Below are 22,939 nucleotides of genomic sequence, written 5' to 3'. Positions count from 1 at the left end.
GCCATATCAAGTTTAGTTCATATCATTGATTTTTGACATATGTAATTGACTAGCAAATACATCTCTCATACACACATCATGTGAAAAATATTTTTTGAGAAATGGATTTGATGAATATGGATGAAAGTGTTTTTACTTGCAAGGATTTATTTCACATACATAACAACAAGCACTTATGCTTAAAATTTGCTTATATCGTTCTCCGTTTTGTTGATGACAAAGGGGGAGAAATATATGAATTGATGCTATGAACACTGATGTTAGGCTTGCATCATCAAGAGATATATGAATTGATATGATTGCCATATTTGCAATGCTTGCATCATTAAGAGATATATGAATTGATGCTATGATTGCCAAACTTGTATTATGCCATGTTTTCATCATGCGTTAAGATATCAAGAACTTGTATCGTAATTTTACGCGTTGATATCCTACCATGTGATGAAATGCTATAATTGATAAACACTTGAAATGTTTGCATTATGATATCAAAAGCCTACATCGCAATTTTTCATGTTGGTATTTGATATTAGCAAACTTGCATGATGATAAAACTTGATATTATGATTTTCATGCAATGAGTTGAACCAATATCACACACACTTGATTGTAGTACTTCTCCTTTTTGTTGATGACAAAGGGGGAGAAGTATGTTGATGACATGACATGTAATGCATAAGTTTATGCATAAGTTCATGTTGACGTGTTGCAAGTATTCATGATGAATATTGCAATGACTTGAATTCAGTTTGAATTCAAGGTTCTATCAATATGGCATATTGATAGGGGGAGTTTGTTTAAACTCCGGGAGTTAAGTTTAACTCCGTCATCAAGTGGTTGTCATCATCAAAAAGGGGGAGATTGTTGAATCTCGTATTTTGATGATGAAACTACTTGATATATGTTTATGATTTAATCTGCGTTTTGAGTGACGCAGGATGCTTCGATCAGGATGAGACAATTAAAGCAGGAAAATCATGTTGTGCCGAAGGATCATGTCAGAAGATTGGACGTCGGGCCGGTGGATCGGTCGACGTATCGACAGAAGGCTTCGGGCCGTGGACTCGGGCATCGGGCCAAGAAGAGCGGGTATTGTGCCAAGGATATCGGAGTTGCGGAGTCAACTGGCCGATTGGGCAATAGGCTGCACGAGAGGACGATGCGCCGAAGAATCGGACGAAGCGTCGAGGGACCAATGACATGTCGGACAACTTGGTTAATTGCTTAGGATTAATTGTCTCGATCGAAGTTTTGATTTGGTGTGCAGGATTAACTACGATGAGAGTAAGACAAGCAGCAGGTGTTGCGCCGAAGTCAAGATCATGATCACGTTGGGAGTTCGAGAGTTCGACGGAAGTTCGGACGGTCGTCGGAGGTTCAGCGAGAACAGATCCGAGAAGTCCAGAAGCTTGCCAAGCGAAGCTCGTCGGAACTCGCCAAGTGGATCGTCGCAAAGTCCAGGAGTATGCCGGATGTCCGCAGAAGGATCACCGAGGGTTATCGGTTGATCGACGGAAGTTGGCAGGAAACTCGCCGGAAGAAGCGATTGACGCATCGGAGCAAAGCTGCAGAAGTTGTCTTAGAGTTAATCGTAGTTAGCTTGATGATTAAGCATGAAAATGGGAGGTGATCCCATTAGCTTAATCTTGGGGCAATTGGGCCCCTGAAAAGATTCAAAGTGGGCCGAATGGAGTGAACCATTCGGACCCTGATTGCACCAGGAGGTGCAACCGCCCCAGCCAGGAGGTGCAACCGCCTGGGCTGTGGGGTTGGGAGGTGCAACCGCCCCAGCCAGGAGGTGCAACCGCCAGGGCTGCGAGGCTGGGAGGTGCAACCGCCCTAGCCGAGAGGTGCAACCGCCCAGAGCTCAGTCTTCGAGCTAGACTGGGCGGTGCAACCTCCTCTGCCAAGAGGTAGCACCGCCAGAGCTCAAGTTTCGAGCTCTGCCAGGCGATGCAACCACCGAGCTCAGTCTTCGAGCTCTGGCAGAGAGGTGCATCAGCCTGAGCTCAGTCTCGAGCTCTGCCAGGTGATGCAATCACCGAGCTCAGTCTTCGAGCTCTGGCAGAGAGGTGGATCAGCCTGAGCTCAGCTTGGAGCTCTGCCAGGTGATGCAACCACCGAGCTCAGTTTCGAGCTCTGCCAGGTGATGCAATCACCAAGCTCAGTCTTCGAGCTCTGCCAGGTGATGCAACCATCGAGCTCAGTCTTCGAGCTCTGGCAGAGAGAAGCAATCGGCAGAGCTCAGTCTTCGAGCTCTGCCAGGCGGTGCCACCTCTCCAGTCGAGAGGTGCAACCGCCTGATCCCAGAATTCTGGGATTTGATCGATTTGATCGTTTTGAGCTCGAATTTTGAATTGGGTTGGGGCCTATAAATACCCCACCCATTCAGCACTGAAAAGATACAGACCTACACCGAAATCTTGATCTTTTCTATGATTCTAAGAGCTCAAAAGTGTTGTAAATCCTTTAAGTCTCCTCCTTCTGTTCTTCAAGTTTTCAGTTGTAAAGTGAGGAGAGAAAGGTCTGTAAAGGTTGTCTCCTGAGCCTGTCAAAAGGAGAGAAACTGTAAAAGGGCAGTTAGCCTTCGCCCATTGAAGGAAGGCACCTAGTTGACGTCGGCAACCTCGTCGGTGGAGGGAGCCAAAAGTGGAGTAGGTCAAGGCTGACCGAACCACTCTAAATCTCTGGTTTGCGTTTATTTTTGAGCACTTTATCATTACTGCAAACCTCCTCCATTGCTACTGCTCTCTGCGCTTTCACGAACAAGTTCTAAGTGCTGTTCTTCCAAATCTGCATTCAGACGTAAATTCGTATTTTCATACATTACAGTTTACGTTTACGTTTGATTCTGCAGAACTGTTTTCCGTGCTTTTACGAACGAGCTTCTTTGCAGTTTACGCTTACATTTTAATCCTATTAATAACTGCAATCTGTCCTCTACGATTTTACGAACGAGTTTCAACATTTAGACGTAAAACTGCATTCAGACGTAAATCGGCTTTCCTCGCTCAATCATCAGATTTCAGTTCACGTTTACGTCTTGATTTCAACTGCATACTGCCTTCTGCGAGTATACAAACGAGTTTCAAAGTTTAGACGTAAATCTGCGTCTAGACGTAAAACTGCGTTTAGACGTAAATCTGCGTTTAGACGTAAAACTGCGTTTAGACGTAAAACTGCGTTTAGACATAAATCTGCGTTTAGACGTAAAACTGCGTTTAGACGTAAATCTGCGTTTAGACGTAAATCTGCGTTTAGACGTAAATCTGCATTTAGACGTAAATCTGAGTTTAGACGCAAAACTGCGCTTAGACGCAAAACTGCGCTTAGACGCAAAACTACGCTTAAACGCAATCTGCGCTTAGACGCAAACTGCACTTAGATACAAACTGAGAATTTGCTTTTGCATCATAATAGTTTTTGAACGAACGCAGCTTTTGGTTTTTAATTATTGTAAGATTTCCGCTGCACTAATTCACCCCCCCCCTCTTAGTGCTCTCGATCCTAACATAACGGGCTACTACTGAAAATTTGTTAAGGACTATGGGAAAATCAGTGCACCACTCACTTCTTTATTGAAAAAAGATGCTTTCCAATGGTCGGACAAAGCCTTTGTTGCCTTCGACAAACTTAAAGCAGCCATGACAATGACGCCGGTGCTTGCGCTACCAGATTTCAATAGACCCTTCATCATTGAGGCCGATTCATCTGGAGTCGGAATTGGAGCCGTTCTCATGCAAAATGGTCGACCACTCGCATACACTAGCAAGGCATTATCTCCCTCCCATCAAAACATGTCAGTATATGATAAGGAGATGCTTGCCATTGTACACGCAATAACGAGGTAGAGATCCTACCTGATCGGCCGGCGATTTCAAATTAAAATTGACCATAAAAGTCTCAAGTACTTTTTGGAGCAAAAGATATCATCCCCTGAGCGGCAAAAATGGGTAACCAAACTTCTTGGATTTTATTATGAAATTATTTACAAAAAGGGGAAAGAAAATGTTGTTGTAGATGCACTCTCACGGCTACCTGAACAAGTTAAGGTTTCAGCCATCTCCCTTCCTACCACCGGTCTCCTCGAGGACATTAGGGAAGAATGGAAGAAGGATCTAGAGATCAGCAAGATCATAAAAAAATTGGAGGAGGATCCAAGTGCAATAGCCCACTACACTTGGGATTCGAGGGATCTACGCTACAAAGGTCGCATTGTGCTTATACCTGACTCCCCTTGCATCGCAATCATCTTGCATGAAATGCACTCCATACCTTCAGCAGGGCACTTTGGATTCCTAAGAACCTACAAAAGAGTGAAGCAAAATTTTTATTGGAGAGGGATGAAAAAAATTATTACTGAATATGTGGCACAATGTGATGTATGTCAACAGCATAAGGGTGAAACTGTGGCAAATCCAGGGAAGCTACAACCACTACCCATACCAAACTCAGTATGGACTGACATCTCAATGGACTTCATTGAAGGGCTGCCATCTTCCAAAGGTAAAAGCACGATTCTCGTGGTGGTTGATTGACTTACGAAATATGCTCATTTTTGTGCTGTGAGAAATCCCTACACTGCTGCTAGTATTGCCCAGATTTTCATAGAAAATATTGTTAAACTGTATAGGATGCCAAAGTCCATCGTAAGTGATCGTGACAGGATCTTCACTAGTAAATTTTGGACCGAGTTATTTCAGTTACAAGGCACCAAACTCAAGATGAGCACAGTGTATCATCCACAAACTGACGGCCAAACAGAGGTGGTAAATAGGTGCTTAGAGACGTACCTCCGGTGTTTCGCTAGCGACCGACCAAAAGAGTGGGCGAAATGGCTTCCCTGGGCCGAATGGTGGTATAATACTATATATCATTCATCTACAAAATGTGCCCCTTATGAAGCATTATATAGTCGACCAGCACCTGTGATTCCAAAGTAGGTAATTGGCTCGGCCAAGGTAGATCAAGTTGACCAAAAATTGATTGATAGGGACAAACTCTTACAACTGTTAAAAGATAATCTCTCTACCGCTCAAGCCAGAATGAGGCAGCAAGCCAACACACGACGAAGTGAAAGAGAATTTTCAGTGTGAGATTGGGTTTATCTTCGCCTACAACCATACAAGCAACTCTCTATCAATACTCGAGCCTCCATGAAGCTATCCCCACGTTTTTATGGGCCCTATCAGATCACAGAGCGTATTGGAGCAGTGGCATACAGACTTAAATTACCTGAGGATGCCAAAATTCACCGTCTTCCACATATCAAGCCTAAAGCCCAAGTTGGGAGAACACGAGTCACCCCAGATACAACTGCCCAACACAACTGAGGATTGAGTTATTCAAGCCCAACCACAAGCCATCCTCGATCGCAGGATCGTGATGCGTCGCCGATATCCCTCTACTGAAGTACTAGTGCATTGGAATAATCTACCACTTGAAGACGCCACATGGGAACCATATGAGGAGCTGAAGACCCGGTTCCCTGAGTTTATGGAATCTTAGCCTTGAGGACAAGGATGATTTGAAGAGGGCGAGTCTGTTAGGCCTCTAGCTAGGAGAGTCCTAATTGAGAAGGACATTCTGTTAGGACTCTAGCTAGGAGAGTCCTAATTGAGAGGGACATTCGTGTAAGTGGTTTTTTCTTAGAGAAGAATTAGGAGTTGTAACGGAATAGGAGTCTTGAGTAGGAGTCCTATTAGGAGTTGGTTAGAAGTAAGAGTTTTAAGTAGGAGTCCTATTAGGAGTTAGGGTTTAGAAGCCCTATAAATAGTCATGTATTCCTCCTCTTTTGATAAGCAATAGATAAATCTTTTCTGCAGCCTTTGAGCAGCAACTTGGAGGGAGGAACCCCTATAGAGTTCCAAGGAGGCCGATCCCCTAAAGAGATCAACCCCAAGTTTAGAATCTGCAAGGGTTCTAACAAAACCCCTATAGAGTTCCAAGGAGGTCGATCCCCTAAAGAGATCAACCCCAAGTTTAGAATCTGCAAGGGTTCTAACACCTGGTATCAGAGCAGCGTTCTTGGCGTCTTGCTGCCCTTCCACAGCCATCCATCAACCCTCCACAACCACCCAAAATAATTCCCACAATTGCTTAAAAGATCGTCAACAAATTCCACTGTCATCTCCACCACCGCAGATCATCCTTTGATCTCCCCATGAATTGCAACAGGTTCTGGTTTCCTACTTTACTGCTGCTACAATTTAGTTATCCCTATTCGAAAGTCCAAAAAAAAAAAAAAATTCGTTCCTTTATTGCTGCAAATTTTCATCGTAAGTTGCTGAAATTTTTCGACGAGAATTCTGCTATCGCAACTTACACCAATTCTCTTGCTATTACTGCTGAGATTTTCTTGATTAAATTGGACATCCTTGCTGTCATATAAACTGAGATATTGCTGTCAATTCCCTCCTCAAATCTCTCAAATTTTTTGTGGAGATTTCATCGAGAAATCGCTGTTTCTTCGATGATAATTTTGCTCTTACAAGACAACACAATTTTGCAGCAAACTTTCACTGATTTCTATCAAACCTATACATGCCTTTAACCTGTCAACAAAAGAGAGATCTTAACATCACAGATTTAGAGTCATATACTATGACATCTGAGGAGGCAATCAATGCTAAATTTGAAGCCTTTGAGGAACAAATGGAGGATAAGATTCGGACTCTCCTTACCAAATTCAGTTTGGGCTGACCACCAAGCCCGAAAAAATCACATCTAGGAGAGAGCTCTAACCAATCACATCATGCCCAAAGAGATGACTTCAAAGAGAGGGGAGGCTCTATGACCGACCCCAACTATTCGCGCATGAGAGTGGACTTCCCTAGATGGGAAGAAGGAGACCCAATTGGTTGGATCTCGCGCGCGGAGCGATATTTTAGGTACCATAAAACTGCGGATGCATCCATGGTGGAAATTGCAGCTATACATCTTGAAGGGGATGCCATACAATGGTTTGACTGATTTGAACACACTTATGGAGTTCTTTCATGGCGACAATTCAAAGAAGGACTACTGATCCGCTTCGGACCAACTTATTACAAGAACATTGACGGACAACTAGCAAAGATCCGACAAACCTCCATCATTCAAGAGTACCAAACCAGGTTTGAAAGGTTATCTAATCAAACTCATGATTGGTCTGAAAAATAACTATTAGGGACCTTTATTGAGGGCTTAAAGCCAGAGATCTGGGGAGAAGTTAAGGCATGACAACCTTTATTGAGGGCTTAAAGCCGGAGATCCGGGGAGAAGTACTTTTTGGAGCAAAAGATATCATCCCCTGAGCAGCAAAAATGGGTAACCAAACTTCTTGGATTTGATTATGAAATTATTTACAAAAAGAGGAAAGAAAATGTTGTTGTAGATGCACTCTCACGGCTACCTGAATAAGCTAAGGTTTAAGCCATCTCCCTTCCTACCATCGGTCTCCTCGAGGACATTAGGGAAGAATGGAAGAAGGATCCAGAGATCAGCAACATCATAAAAAAATTGGAGGAGGGTCCAAGTGCAATAGCCCACTACACCTGGGATTCGAGGGATCTACGCTACAAAGGTCGCATTGTGCTTATACCTGACTCCCCTTGCATCACAATCATCTTGCATGAAATGCACTCCATACCTTCAGTAGGGCACTCTGGATTCCTAAGAAGCTACAAAAGAGTGAAGCAAAATTTTTATTGGAGAGGGATGAAAAAAATTATTGCTAAATATGTGGCACAATGTGATGTATGTCAACGGCATAAGGGTGAAACTGTGGCAAATCCAGAGAAACTACAACCACTACCCATACCAGACTCAGTGTGGATTGACATCTCCATGGACTTCATTGAAGGGCTGAATCTTCTAAAGGTAAAAGCACGATTCTCGTGGTGGTTGATCGACATACGAAATATGCTCATTTTTGTGCTTTGAGAAATCCCTACACTACTGCTAGTTTTACCCAGATTTTCATAGAAAATATTGTTAAACTGCATGGGATGCCAAGGTCCATCGTAAGTGATCGTGATAAGATCTTCACTAGTAAATTTTGGACCGAGTTGTTTCAGTTATAAGGCACTAAACTCAAGATGAGCACAGCGTATCATCCACAAACTGACGGCCAATCAAAGGTGGTAAATAGGTGCTTAGAGACGTATCTCCTGTGTTTCGCTAGCGACCGACCAAAAGAGTGGGCGAAATGGCTTCCTTAGGCCGAATGGTAGTATAATACTACATATCATTCATCTACAAATTATGCCCTTTATGAAGCATTGTATGGTCGACCAGCCCTTGTGATTCTAAAGTATGTAATTGGCTCGGCCAAGGTAGATCAGGTTGACCAAGAATTGATTGATAGGGACAAACTTTTACAACTGTTAAAAGATAATCTCTCTACCGCTCAAGCTAGAATGAAGCAGCAAGCCGACACACGACGAAGTGAAAGAGAATTTTCAGTGGGAGATTGGGTTTATCTTCGCCTACAACCATACAAGCAACTCTTTATCAACACTCGAGCCTCCATGAAGCTATCCCTACGTTTTTATGGGCCCTATCAGATCACAGAGCGTATTGAAGCCGTGGTGTACAGACTTAAATTACTTGAGGATGCCAAAATTCACTGTCTTCCACGTATCATGCCTAAAGCCCAAGTTGGGAGAACACGAGTCACCCCAGATCCAACTGCCCAACACAATTGTGGATGGAGTTATTCAAGCCCAACCACAAGCCATCCTCGATCGCAGGATCGTGATGCGTCGCCGACATCCCTCTACTGAAGTACTAGTGCATTGGAATAATCTACCACTTGAAGACGCCACATGGGAACCATATGAGGAGCTGAAGACCCGGTTCCCTAAGTTCATGGAATCTCAGCTTTGAGGACAAGGCTGATTTGAAGAGGGCAGGTCTGTTTGGACTCTAGCTACGAGAGTCCTAATTGAGAGGGACATTCTGTTAAGACTCTAGCTAGGAGAGTCCTAATTGAGAGGGACATTCATGTAGGAGGTTTTTTCTTAGAGAAGAATTAGGAGTTGTAATGGGAATAGGAGTCTTGAGTAGGAGTCCTATTAGGAGTTGGTTAGAGGTATGAGTCTTAAGTAGGAGTCCTATTATGAGTTAGGGTTTAGAAGCCCTATAAATAGCTATGTATTCCTTCTCTTTTCATAAGCAATAGATGAATCTTTTCTGCAGCCTTTGAGCGGTAACTTGGAGGGAGGAACCCCTATAAAGTTCCAAGGAGGTCGATCCCCTAAAGAGATCAACCTCAAGTTTAGAATGTGCAAGGGTTCTAACAACTAGGTGGTGGAATTGCCTATGAGCTAGAACGTATAAGTATACATTTTCTAAAAGACTATACGGTGGTACTACTAGTGTCAAGCGATAGTATTGCCTAGACTGACGGTGGTACTTCCTAGATCGGTGATAGTACCACTAGTACATGCTCTTCTAGGGTGTTAGGTAGTAGTACCGACGAAACTAGATAGTGGTACCGTCAGTTCTTAGTATTGTAGGTAGTGTGGTACAACCCAACACTGATGGTAGTACTACTAGTACCCTAAAAACCCAGGGATAAGACTTTATGGCTTTATTTTTTAATCTATTTAGAGTCTATAAATTCCCCACCATAAAATAAATTAATTGTATGTCATTTCCAAACCTTCATTTATATTTGAGTTATCAAATCTTTTTTAATAAGCTAATCTTATTTTTTTAATTTTTTTTTATATAAATACCCTACTCATTCTTAGTTGAGATAGTAAGAAAAGTGAACGAAAGGGCTTATGATTCTAAGTTGTAAACTCTTGGAAAGAATTGAGTGTTCTCCTTCTCCTCTTTAAAGTTTAGAGCTCATTCTAAGGGAGGTGTGAGATTTGTAAAGGTTCTCTCCTGAACATGTGAAAAGAAAAAATTGATTGATCTTTGCCAATTGAAAGAAGATCATTAGTGAAAGCCAATAACTTCGACGGAGGAAAAATCATAAGTAGACATAGGTCGTGACAACCAAATCACTATAAATTTTATGTGTATTTTCTTTATGCTCTTCATTGCTATTGCTTTCTAATTTAATTATTTATTACACTTATTCATACTCAAAATCAAGTATATTTTCGATATCGATTTTGATCAAATGAATTTTTAAAATTATAAATTTATGAAAGTACTAATTCACCCCTCCTTCGCTCTTAGTGTCATAACAGTAACAATACTGGTTTCAAATATTATAACTTCTGAATTCTTATGATCTAATATTGCCATACCCGTTCGATCGAGACAACCTTATGAGAGAGACACCGCAGGAATTCTTCTCGCTCAAACCATTTGAGTGTGTAGTTGGCTCCGCCTTGTCTGAATTAATTAGGGACAACCTTACGAAGTCAAAGGAAGAGATGTATATGACATCACATCTTCTTCTTTGATCATTTCGATGGAGGAGTTTGTTCTACGTTTCAACTAGCCCTACCTTCCCCTTCGCCGTCCTTCTCTCTCATATACTTTTGCTGCCATCAAAGTAATTGACATGATCTGGTCACGGTGGCAACAAGGAGAGAAGGCTATCAGTAAGACATGGTGGTTACAAATAAGTAGAACTTCTGCATTTGTGATTGGAAAATTTTTTTTTAAATAAAAATAAATTCCAACATCAACAACTAAATAACATACTAAAAAGTCAACACATCTAAATAGTTAGACATTCCATGTCTAGATCTATGGGAAAAAAGACTAAATTTTTATTATATAAAAAAACATATAATAATCTCTTGTTTACTCTCTTATACATATTGGAAAAAAAATTTCTTAGTCCTTTCTAAATCTACTATAGAATATTTCAATAGTACCCAAAGTGTCTTCATCAATATTTGTTCATTTTCATCAAAATCATGAGATACACAATGTATTTATAGGAATAATTTCTAGTTCACTAAGGACATATCTTTCTACTTGAATCACTAGTCTAAATCTTAATTATAATTCATCAATGAGTTTGAATCTGGTTAGGACTCATCCAATTAATCTGAATCTACATATGACTTCCAAATATTCACCAATCCTAACAACTATTGGGTAATGTACCATCTCTATTTTGCTTGTGACTATACTAAATTGATATGGAAGGAGATTCTCCAGCGATTCGAACTCAATAGAATGTCACACCCAAACTTGCATTAAGAATTAGGTGACCTCATGCAATGTTTTTCAAGAAAAGGGCCTCTTACACAATTGGCAAAAGTTATATTCAGATGCGCTATTTGGTAGATGTGGAAGGAAAGATATAGCAGAATCTTTGAGTGTCAACACACAAACAAAGCTCAGCTCTTGACAGAGATTATTAGAGACTCAAGATCATGTATGGAGAACGATCTCAAAATGAAGTACCTTACACGTTTCGAAAAAGATATTTTTATCAAATTCAATTTTGCTATTAGCTAAAGATCTTGGGCATGATGTTAAAAGCTATACTCACAGGAAATCTTGGCATATCTGGACTATAAATTTTATTTGTTGGCCACAGTTAAGAGTTATAGTATACAGCATGTATAGTCATAACTACCGCACGAGTACTCTACGAGTTACCTAGATTCGTCTATAACTTGTATAAACAAAGCTATTTGTAGAAACTTTACACAAAGTCAATTTACTTTTACTTATAAAAAAAAACTATTGGATAATGTCTTAGAACAATAAATAAAGATCCTAGAAGACGAGAGAAGAGATTTCTATTAGAGAAAAATCCAAGAAAATATAAACTCGGAAAAATCGTCACAAGATAGTTCAATACTCCTTACTTGTATCAACGCAGGTTTTACTAGTTCAATACAAATTTCATTGTATATACATTCTCATATAACTCCAAAAATATTTCTCTACCTTTTCTTTTTTCTTTATATCGATATATGAATTATTTATAGAATAATCCAATCCTTATATATATATATATATATATATATATATATATAATTCATTTATAAATCTTAATTCCTTTCAAGAATTAAAAAAGAAAACTTTCATCTCCAACCATCCGGAACTATCGTGCCAAGAAACCCTGCTTGCAGCAGTATAGATTGAGCTGACCCTGCACCCACTCCACTTCAGTTAAGCAACGAGGAAACTTTTGGACCCAAGAAACTTTAATCAGCAGTACAATTAGGTAACTGGAAGCAATTTTCTCCTCAAAGATGACTTCCACCTGTTCTAAGTGGGTGTTCATGTGACAACATCACATTGGCAGGAAGCGTCATCCACTTGAACGCCAAGTATTTGCCTGTCATGCATGCCTGTTCTACCACCGTATCTCAGCATTTCTCCCAAGCTTCAATGGCTGCCCTCAATGCTTCCAACTGTACGGGAACCAATGGCATCAATCTGACTTATCCCTGGAAAAGAACATGTTAAAGAACAGTATACATGCTCATTTATGATCCCATAAACCAAGATGCAAGCTCTAACAGGACTGAGTTGGCTGCCCATGAAGGAGCAGATCACATGAGCATGATGAGCTGCTACCAAGTGGGAATGCAGACGATAAGGGAGGCACTTACTGGTGGTTCAGTGCAGACAAGGTGAAGTGAGATGGTACGAGCCAGCAGACAACCTCAAGCAGAGGAATCACGGGTACCTCCTTGTGGTCGAGCAATAGAGGCGTGCTGGAGGAATGAGTGGTGCGGTGGGCGGCACATGCTCGACAGCGAGATCAGGATGAGAGAGAGACAGAGAGAGACCGAGAGAGAGCAGAATGCACACAGTATGTACCTAGTTAGTGGGAGGGAGAAGACCGTGGCAAAGCGTTCACGTGGATCTTCCTTCTTCCACCCCTTTATGGAGTAGCTCCCACTACCAGGCTTCAATCATGGAGCACCCAAGGCAGGGGGGCCTCCTTCAATGAGCTGATCATTCACATCACTACATGGTTTGTGACCTCCTGCCACAATAAAACGCTTGCTAAATGTGGTGACATCTCGATGTAGCTCGTTCCAATGATGGAACAGAGGCCACAAGGTGCCCTGCTATTTTGCTGCTTCAACAAAACCATGATGCTGCTGTGTCATGTCAGTGATGCAACCATGGCCACCAGATCCTGCTTTTGCTGCTTCAAGCAGCTGACCATCGTGTTGTGGATTGCAGATGCTGCATTACTGGGTTGACTACAGCAGCCAAAACTTATCCCGTGGTAATTACATGCCAAGCAAGATCTGAAAAGTATATATATATATATATATATATATATATATATATATATATGGGGCATATCTTGGGAATTGAGGGGATCTCTTCTTTGGCAGTACTCTTCAGTCCCCACATCCCACCTACTCTCTCTCTCTCTCTCTCTCTCTCTCTCTCTCAAGTCCATGACATATTGACATCTCAACTCAATTGAAAGGAATCTATGCAAGTTGTGGTTGTGACAAAATTAAGGAAATTTCTCCGCTGGCAGCACACCAAACATAAAACCCAAAGCTAGTCTCTATTCTTGAGAATGAGCTCGTTGAGACACCAAACATTAACCCCAAATCCAGTCCATCTCTCTCTCTCTCTCTCTCTCTCTCTCTCTCTCTAAAATGTCCATGATATGTTGACACTCTCACAGGTGTGGTTCTGACAAAAGGAAAGCTCTTCACTTCCAGAACTCTTATGTATTATCATCACCTATTTCTCTGTTCTTTAGCGGAGCTATTCGGACACACGACACACAGGTCCCAAGAGCTGCTTCTCTCTCTCCAGTGAGAAGCATGCCATGCGAATCCATTATTGGTTTCCTAACACTGGTATGTTTGATTACTAACATGCTTCATGTTGCACAATTGCTATATTGATATGTTGTTGCTGATGCTGGCACAACATTAGTGAGAGGCAACTGAGCCATGCAGCTGTGAGTTCTTGCAGCACTTCAGTGGCAGCTTTCCGATTCTTGTCATCCATGTGGTTGTTACTCTGTCTTGTGCTAAACCTACCTCAGCCTGATTCTCCAATCTTAGAGTAATTATGTTCTTTTGAGCATAAAATTCAGTCCCCTTCACCACTGAATTGCTAATTCTTTTGATAGATTGATTACCTTTAAACATGCCTATTAGTATGAAGACAATATTCTAAGAATATGGTAAAAATAAGTGGTAGATATGAGTGAAGTATATATACCAACAGCATCATCACCAGCAATATTTTCAAGAAGTTTCTAGTGTCTTTTCTTCCTTTCCCATAGAAAAAAAATTGATCTTCATGTTCGTAATAAGCATCACTTTGCTCTGTTTCTTCCAATGTCCGTTACTTCTTCTGTATCATTTTTATACTCCAAAAAAACTGCTAATTTTCTATACATCCAATATTTTGCAACTGTTCAGTATGAATCACCTTTTTTTTTCATTTCAAGCAATAGATCATGTTCAGTAATTCTTGTTTATTGAAATTGTAACCCCCAAAACTGCATCTCTGTACATCCAAAACTTTCCAGTGGAGGAGAAGGCAGAAACCTAAGGCATCTAGGCTCGTCCATGATGAACTGCCACCGAAATGCATGTTATCATGAGCTCATTGGCTTAATATCCATTAAACAAAAATGCTGCTGCACATTAAGGACTAGTGGCCCAGAAAAGTTAGATGAGATCTTGGTGGATGGAAGTTGAAGTCATGAACTACTTACTCCATCCAAAGTGCAGAGGACAATAAGTGGCTGGAGACGGTGCTTCCTGTTCCTCGATTAGCATCTAGGACTAGTTCACACTCTCCTTTTTTTATGTGCTGAAACTGTGTGGCTTGAGCTGATATGGTTGTACTTTCCAGCTGAACTTTTATGGTTGGAACTTGGTGAATGAAAGGTTTTGATCAGAGACGGTTGCTTTAGGTTATTGTATGTTCTTGATTCTTTCTGTAGGCCCTGCAATCCAAAGAAAAGATGTGAGAGGACTAAAAGAAAGGCCAGTTCTATGGGGATCCTGAGGTCCTCAGAAATCCTAATCCTTGGATGTTGTCTCCCTAAAAAAGTCCCATATAATGGGGTTCAAATAGCTAGACTCTGCTGCCACTGATATGGCCAACATGATATCAGTTGCAATGGGGGTGATGGCTCTGTCTCCTTAGTGGAGGTGACATGTTCCCCTGGTTTGCAAATGTTAGTTTGGCAAGTCTTATAGTCCCACATCGGGAAAATCAGGTTTGTTATCTTCTATTGGAACTATAAATAGGGGTCTCGACTTTGAAGTCAGTGATTTACTCCTCTTTCGTCCGTGGATGTAAGTCAAAATCAATTGACCGAACCACATAAATATGGTGTTCTTATCGCTTTTATCTTTTCCGCTTTATTGTCTTTATTGTGTTATCAAAATTACCCTTTGGTAAATTTCCTGGGGCTAGCTCTAACAAACTGATATCAGAGCCTGGTTTCGACTTCGGCATGTGCCAACTCAAGATAGAGGCCATTCTGGTTCAAGATGGAGTTGATTTGGCACTATAGGGAGTTGAGAACATTCCAGATGATACATCAAAGGAAGATCTTGCGGCAATGGATAAGAAGGCCCGATCAAGCATCATTCTAAATCTCTCTAACGAGGTTTTACGAGAGGTAGCTACGGAGACTATGGCTAAGAGCATGTGAGACAAGCTTAAAGCCTTGTACATGAATAGGACAATGGAGAATCGTCTCTATTTGAAGAAGAGTTTGTATATGCTTCGGATGACTGAAGGTATATCTATACTCTCACATCTTGATAAATTTGATTCCTTGATTATGGATTTGGAGAATATAGATGCAAAAATTGATGACGAGGATAAGGCCCTATTACTCTTGTGTTCTCTTCCCCAATCTTTTAAGCATTTCCGTGATACTTTGATTTCTGGAAAAGAAATAGTTTCGTATCAAGAAATTAAATATGCACTGAAATCTAAGGAGCAGATAGACAGGAATATCACTAGGGAAAGTAGAGGGAATTAGGCTGAAGGTCTAGTTGTTAGGGGGAGAATGGATAAAAGAGAATTTGACAATAGTAGATCTAAATCTAGATCTAAATCCAGACATAGAAATTTGGAATACAAATATTGTCATAAAATGTGGCACATTAAGACTGATTGCTTTAAATTGAAAAATAAATTAAAGCAAAAGGAAAAACTTATTGAGAAAACTACTAAGTCCGTTGAAGCTAGTGTAGCATCTGATGAGAATGCTGAAAATATTTTCTTTGCTACTGATGACAGGACGATGTCTAAAAATGAATGGATTTTAGATTCGGATTGTTCTTATCACATGTGTCCTAATAGGAATTTGTTTTCCACATATGAATCTTGTAATGGTGGAATTGTTTTGATGGGCAATAATGCAGCATGTGATATTGTTGGTAGAGGAACAATCCGAATTAAAATGCATGATGGTATTGTGAGGACGCTCACTAATGTTAGACATGCTCCTGATTTAAAAAAGAATCTCATCTCTTTAGGCACCCTAGAGGCCCTTGGGTGTAAATACACAACTAAAGGTAGAGTTATGAAAGTTTCTAGAAGTGCTCTTATTGTTATGAAAGCTTGTAGGTCTGGTAGCTTATATATTATGTAGGAAACTACTGTCACAGGCTCAGTTGCAGTCTCATCATCATCATTGTCTGATTTTGACATCACCAAATTATGGCATATGCGTTTGGGTCATATGAGCAAAAAAGGTTTGAGAATATTGAGCAAAAGGGGTCTACTTTGTGGAAAGAGTACTGGGCCACTAGATTTTTGTGAACACTGTATTTTTGGAAAACAGAAAAGAGTCAGCTTCAATTCTCCAGTAGTTCACAAAACAAAAGGTACTCTTGACTATATTCATTCAGACCTTTGGGGTCCAGCTCATGTTCAATCTAAGGGTGGTGCTTGGTATATTTTGACTTTCATTGACGATTATTCCAAGAAAGTTTGGGTTTATTTTCTGAAGCATAAAAATGATGTTTTTCTAACCTTTAAACAATGAAAGGCTTTGATTGAGAAACAAACAGGTAAATAGATTAAGTGGCTTCGAACAGATAATGGCATGGAATTTTGTGAATGTGGCTTTAATGAATTCTACAAAAATTGAAGGAATCGTTCGGCATCGCACTATTAGGATGACGCCTCAGCAAAATGGTGTGGCCGAACGTATGAACAGAACACTCTTGGAGAGAGCAAGGTGTATGATCTCAAATGCGGGGTTGACAAAGGACTTTTGGGCAAAGGCAATTAATATGGCCTGTTACGTTGTCAACCGTGCTCCTTCTGTAGCACTTAACTTTAAAACTCCGGAGGAAGTTTAGTCAGGTACTCCTGCTGATTACTCTGATTTAAAAATTTTTGGGTGTCCAACATACATGCATGTAAATGAAAGAAAATTAGAGCCTCGAGCTAAAAAGTGTATTTTCCTTGGGTATGCTTCTAGGGTGAAAGGATACAGATTATGGTGTTCTGATCCCAAATCCCCAAAATTTGTAATCAGCAGAGATATTATTTTTGATAAATTATCTATGTTATCTTCTAAAGAAGATTCTACTAGTTGTACAAATGATAGTGCGCAGAAGTAGGTGGAGCTTGAGATTGGTAGTTCAGATTCTTTTATGTCAAACTCTTCTACTCAAAGAATGTCAATAGGTGGTCCCGAGTCTACTGACGTAGATGATCCAGAGAAAGAGCAATATTCCATAGCCAAGGATAGACCACGGAGAGATATTCAACCACCACAAAGATATGCAAATTTGGTTGCATATGCTTTGTCTGTTGTAGAAGAAATAAGTGAAGTTGGTGAGCCTACTTCCTACTCAGATACAGTTTCTTATGATAATTCCGCTAAGTGGTTGATTGCGATGAATGAAGAAATAGAATCTCTCCATCAGAATAGAACTTGGGATCTTGTGAAGCCACCTTCGGGTAAGAAAATTGTTGGATGCAAATGGGATATCATTGTTGAGGGAAAGGTCCTTGTTCAGAAAATTCATACGAAGGACAATCCAGCTGATATGCTTACGAAGCCTCTTCCAGTTTACAAGTTCAAGCAGTGCTTGGACTTGGTTGGTGTTTATTATTGGTGATTGCCCATTGGGGCTTTTATGAAGAAGGTGGAGCAAGTTTTGTTGGGACATGCCAAGGTGGAGATTTGTTAGTTTGGCAAGTCCTAAAGTCCCACATCGGGAAAATCAAGCTTGTTATCTCCTATTGGAATTATAAATAGGGGTATGGGCTTTGAAGTCAGAGGCATCACAAGTAGCATCACAAGAAAACCTAATTGGTTGCTTTAGGTTTTTCTTGTTCAGTAATTTCCGGGGTTTTATGTCCTAGGAATATCTTCCTAAGGCATTTGTAATTGTCTCTTTTATAGTAGTAATTTACTTCTTTTTCGTCCGTGGATATAGGTCAAAGTCAATTGACCGAACCACGTAAATCTGGTGTTCTTATCGCTTTTATCTTTTTCGCTTTATTATCTTTATTATGTTATCAAAATTAATCTTTGGTAAATTTGATGGGACTAGCTCTAACGGTAAAAATTAATCTTTGGTAAAAATTATTATGTTATCAAAATTAATCTTTGGTAAAAATTATGACTTCCTCGACCTTGTTTTCATGAATTTTTTGGCAGGCTATGGCTTCCAGCTTTACTCTCTTTTATGAATTGCATGTTCTCTGCGTTTTGGCAACAAATGAATCGCAAAGATCGGATACTATTCTTTCTCATCAGGAAAAATACATGAATACATTGGACTTTGAATATAAAAATAACTTCATGTCTTCAGCTTCCATTTCTGACAAACAAACAGGACGCATAAATTAGACCTAACACACATTTTGATGCCTATGCTATTGTCCTCAGAGTAATATGTCATAAATCGTACCTCGCTAATTTAGTGACTTTCTGCTGTAGACCTCCACCTATATTAAAAGTAGCACAAACGTTAAAACTGGTTCTTTAGGAGTAAATTTTTGTCTCTTCTAAGCAGCATTTCATTAATGGGTATCAGAAACCAGAAAGGAGTGCAGATATATAAGATGTGAGATCTGGCAATCAATTCTACCTCAACAGAACTACATGTGATCCTCTTCTCTACTACTTCTTCTTCCTCCACCATATGTTTGCAAACTCTGTTGCTTAATGTCAGATGTCGAGTTATATAGGTCGTTTTCTACCTGCCGAGCAAGCAAAACAAGCATTCATCTTGAGTTGTGACCCGAAGTCTTTATTTCATGCAGGTTAGAGTTTGAGGGAAGACGAAATCGCTGATCAAGAGGAGAAGAAGATCTCATGCATGCCATTGGTGGAAGGGAAGAACCACAGCAAGTATGAAGTACATGAAACTGGGAACAAATCCAGACACATTTTACACAGAAGAAGCTGTAAGGTGTATATGCAGGTGTTGACATTGCAGACTAACAAAAATGACAAGGAATAGTTCTTTCCAAGTAAAATTTGGTCAGAATGTTGTTGCTGACCTTCAGCTAGAAGTTTTGCTGGGATCTTTTGAGCAAAGCTTTGATCAGAATGTTACAAACAGTAGTTCCTTATAGCTGATCAGATTTGCAATTTTAAGTTCTCATGAAGTTCCCAACAATTTTTTTGCAGGTCAGTGTTGTCAGATGTACCAACAGACCTCATTATTCATGTCAATAACACTAAATACCTCTTGCACAAGGTACACTCCCAGCTCTGTGTGTGTATGTCTTACGCATGCCCAGACATGCAGATAGATTTATACGTCATGGTAAATAGTACATGCCTTCAGGCTCCAATTAGTGCAAAGCTTTTGATTTCAGGGCATTTTAACTGTAGTTTCCGCTCCTACTAAAGTGCGGCCTCATACAACGCCTCTGTTCCAACGCCGACAACGAAACTGGCCAGCCAATTCCGATAGCACTTCACGATATCCCGGGAGGGGAAGAAGCTTTTGAACTCTGCGCCAAGTTCTGCTACGGAATCACCATCAATCTCAGTGCTCATAACTTTGTGGCAGCAATCTCTGCAGCCAAGTTCCTACGGATGACCGAGTCGGTTGCCAAAGGAAACTTCATCGCAAAGCTCGATCTGTTCTTCGAGTCATGCATCCTTCTAGGGTGGAAGGACTCGATCATGACGCTCCAGTCCCTTTGGAGACACTCTGGGTGGTCGGATGACCATCGAATAATGCAGCCGTGCATGAACTCGGTCATTGAGAAGATACTCATCCACCCCTCGCAGGTTTGCGTTCTGAATTCTGCATCTAGCAGTTCTCTTGTGCTTCATGGTCACGGTTCTCTTCTCCAGGTCGCATGGTCCTATAGCTACACAAGGCCAGGCTACACGAAGAAGCAGCAACGCAGTGCAGCCCCCAAGGACTGGTGGACGGAGGATGTATCTGAGCTCGACCTCGATATCTTCCGGTCGATCATTTCCACCATCCGATCCACCAAGAAGTTCCCGCCAGCACTCATCGGAGAAGCGCTCCATGTCTACGCATTCAAACACCTCCCGAGCCCACTGGAGTTCCAAGAACAAGCTCAGAGCTCCTCAGCTCGAACTGATGACATCCTAAACAAGCACCAACGGGTGCTCGAGGCCATTGTTAGCATGATCCCGACTGAGCCAGGATCAGTGTCAGCCAGTTTCTTGTTCCGGCTTCTCAAGATTGCTTGTTATGTCGGCGCCTCTACGTCTACCAAAGCTGAGCTTATAAGACGATCAGGTCGCCAACTGGATGAAACCACTGCAAGTGATCTGCTAATTCCATCAACTACCGATCCCCGGTTTCATGATATCAGCACGGTGGCGGCGGTCCTCGAGAGTTTCCTGTTGCAATTTCACCGACATATGCCTCGAGAAGAGACCGAGAGGATGATCATGTCCATGACCAAGGTGGGGAGGATCTACGACGACTACCTGCAGATCATTGCAAGTGATAGTACTTTACCAGTCTCAAAGTTCATTGAACTAGCAGAGTCGTTGCCTGAAATGGCACGGGAGGAGCACGATGGGCTGTATCAAGCTATTGATACTTACCTCAAGGTAAGCTACATTATGCAAAAGCAAAAGTAGAGATCGATCTTTCATCGTGGTTATTATTGAACTTGAACTCCGTATATATTGATTTAGGAGCACGCAGAGTTGAGCAAGGCAGAGAGGAAGAGGCTCTGCAGGTTGATCGACTGCCGGAAACTGTCACCTGAAGCACGAGCAAACGCTATAGCCAACGACCAGCTGCCTTTGCGCACCATAGTGCAGCTCCTGTTCATTGAGCAAGAGAGAGTTGGCGGAGCTGGCGGTAGCAAAGGAGCTCCTGCAATCTCAACCTTGAATGAGTTTTCAGACGCCATGGCAGCTCAGGATGAGGCAAGAAGGTTTAGGCATGGATTGGAAGGAGGGCATCGACGTGAAGAACCTGCTATGGGTGCAATTACAGACAACACAACGGTGGCACCATCACCATCTGAACCCAAGATTGCAAAGGATGAGAGGAAGAAGAAGGCTGAAGGACTCGGGGAAAAGTGCGACAACAAAACCAAGTAAGGAGCACACCAAATTGAAAAAGGATAAAGAATGTGATTGGTATGGCCGCGCCCCCAACAGCGCCACCCCAACGCCACCCTCCTCTCTCTCTCTCTCTCTCTCTCTCTGAGTTATCATTTATTGATATTTGAAATGGTGTTCATGATTTTTTTTTAACCTTTGGATACAGATCTCCGACATCCTTCATTGGTGGGTGTGATTACTTTACTGGTTGATTGATGCTCCATATCTATCTCCTATAGAACAATAATGGTAACAAAAGCAATAAAACAATTAGGTCCATCTAAGCTATATACAACACATAAATAAGGTTATATTTTTTTTTTTAGAAACAAAAGAATCTACTCTACATTAAGAAATTGATTCAATCGTGAGGGTTACATATTAATTGTATTATTTTTTTTATAAGTAAAAGTAAATTGATTTTTTGTAAAATTTCTATAAATAGCTTTGTCTATACAAGTTATAGACGAAGCTAGGTAACTCGTAGAGTACTCATGCGATAGTTATGACTACATATGTTGTAGACTATAACTCTTAACTGTGACAAATAAATAAAATTTAAAGTCTAGATATGCCAAGATTTTCTGTGGGTATAGCTTTTAACATCATGCCCAAGATCTTTAGCTAATAGCAAAATTAAATTTGATAAAAATATCTTTTTCTCTTTGTGTAAGGTGCTCTATTTTGAGATCGTTCTTCATGATCTTGAGTCTCTAATAATCTCTGTCAAGAGCTGAGCATTGTTTGTGTGTTGACACTTAAAGATTCTGCTATATCTTTCCTTCCACATCCACCAAATAACACATCTGAATATAACCTTTGTCAATTGTGTAAGAGACCCTTTTTTTGAAAAACATTGCATGAGGTCACCTAATTCTTGATGCAAGTTTGGTTGCGGCATTCTATTAAGTTCGAATCGCTAGAGAATCTCCTTCCATATCCATTTAGTATAGTTACAAGCAGATGGTCAACAGTTTCTTCTTGTTGCATGCAAAGGGAGCATCGGTTAACATGATGGATATCTCTTTTTTTCATATTGTCTATTGTAGGTAGTTTATTCAGAAGGGCCTGCCATGTACATAAGGAATGTCTCTATGATCCCGGTCGATCCCATGTCCAACTACTTGGGATCCACTTGTTATTTCTTTGCCTAATTTGATTCCATGCAGATGTGGTACTAAATTTGTCATTGTCATGAAGCTAAATAAGTAGATCTGAAGGGTTGTTCTTGATTGGAATAGTTGTGATAGTCGGCCAAAATGATAACATTTCAGGAGAAATAGGAGTAGGGAGACACTAGGTACCATTAGCAATGAACTCGGAAACCTTCCAATCTTTGGGAGCCCCAAGGTCTTTTCGTATTCTGTCACCATATAATTGAAATATACTTTTCCCATTCACCCAAGGATCGTACCACATATTAGTATTAGTTCCAGTAGAGATTGCGTAAGAAATGTATTTGATTAGCCAATTCCTTGCCTTTAA

At 40.8% G+C, this 22,939-nt stretch overlaps 1 protein-coding gene across 7 annotated transcripts; it reads left to right on the top strand.

Annotated features, from left to right (window-relative positions):
• Positions 1–13,462: 13,462 nt before the first annotated feature.
• LOC135583584 (BTB/POZ domain-containing protein At5g47800-like) lies at positions 13,463–21,637 on the top strand. Of its 7 annotated transcripts, none has more exons than XM_065142318.1 (7): positions 13,463–13,754; positions 18,936–19,005; positions 19,165–19,325; positions 19,535–19,604; positions 19,742–20,146; positions 20,213–20,950; positions 21,038–21,637. In XM_065142318.1, exons 3-7 carry the CDS (start codon positions 19,255–19,257, stop codon positions 21,449–21,451), a joined length of 1,698 nt encoding a protein of 565 aa, XP_064998390.1. In that variant the 5' UTR covers positions 13,463–13,754; positions 18,936–19,005; positions 19,165–19,254; the 3' UTR covers positions 21,452–21,637. The 7 variants fall into 7 exon arrangements, with proteins under 7 accessions (XP_064998390.1, XP_064998389.1, XP_064998391.1 ...); XM_065142317.1 differs by having other exon boundaries at positions 18,915–19,005; XM_065142316.1 differs by lacking the exon at positions 18,936–19,005 and having other exon boundaries at positions 13,481–13,576; positions 13,655–13,754.
• The last annotated feature ends 1,302 nt before the right edge of the window (positions 21,638–22,939 follow it).

Source organism: Musa acuminata, chromosome BXJ3-3 (genome assembly GCF_036884655.1).
Source record: "Musa acuminata AAA Group cultivar baxijiao chromosome BXJ3-3, Cavendish_Baxijiao_AAA, whole genome shotgun sequence".
Taxonomy (NCBI): domain Eukaryota; kingdom Viridiplantae; phylum Streptophyta; class Magnoliopsida; order Zingiberales; family Musaceae; genus Musa; species Musa acuminata.
This window is presented reverse-complemented; position numbering and strand designations above follow the sequence as displayed.

Excerpts from the sequence above, each read along its gene's own strand:
- LOC135583584 (XM_065142315.1), top strand. The coding sequence starts at position 19,255 with ATGAAGTACATGAAACTGGGAACAAATCCAGACACATTTTACACAGAA. Across the intron at positions 19,605-19,741 it reads CTAAATACCTCTTGCACAAG|TTTCCGCTCCTACTAAAGTG; the intron begins GTACACTCCCAG and ends TTTTAACTGTAG. Across the intron at positions 20,951-21,037 it reads CTATTGATACTTACCTCAAG|GAGCACGCAGAGTTGAGCAA; the intron begins GTAAGCTACATT and ends ATATTGATTTAG.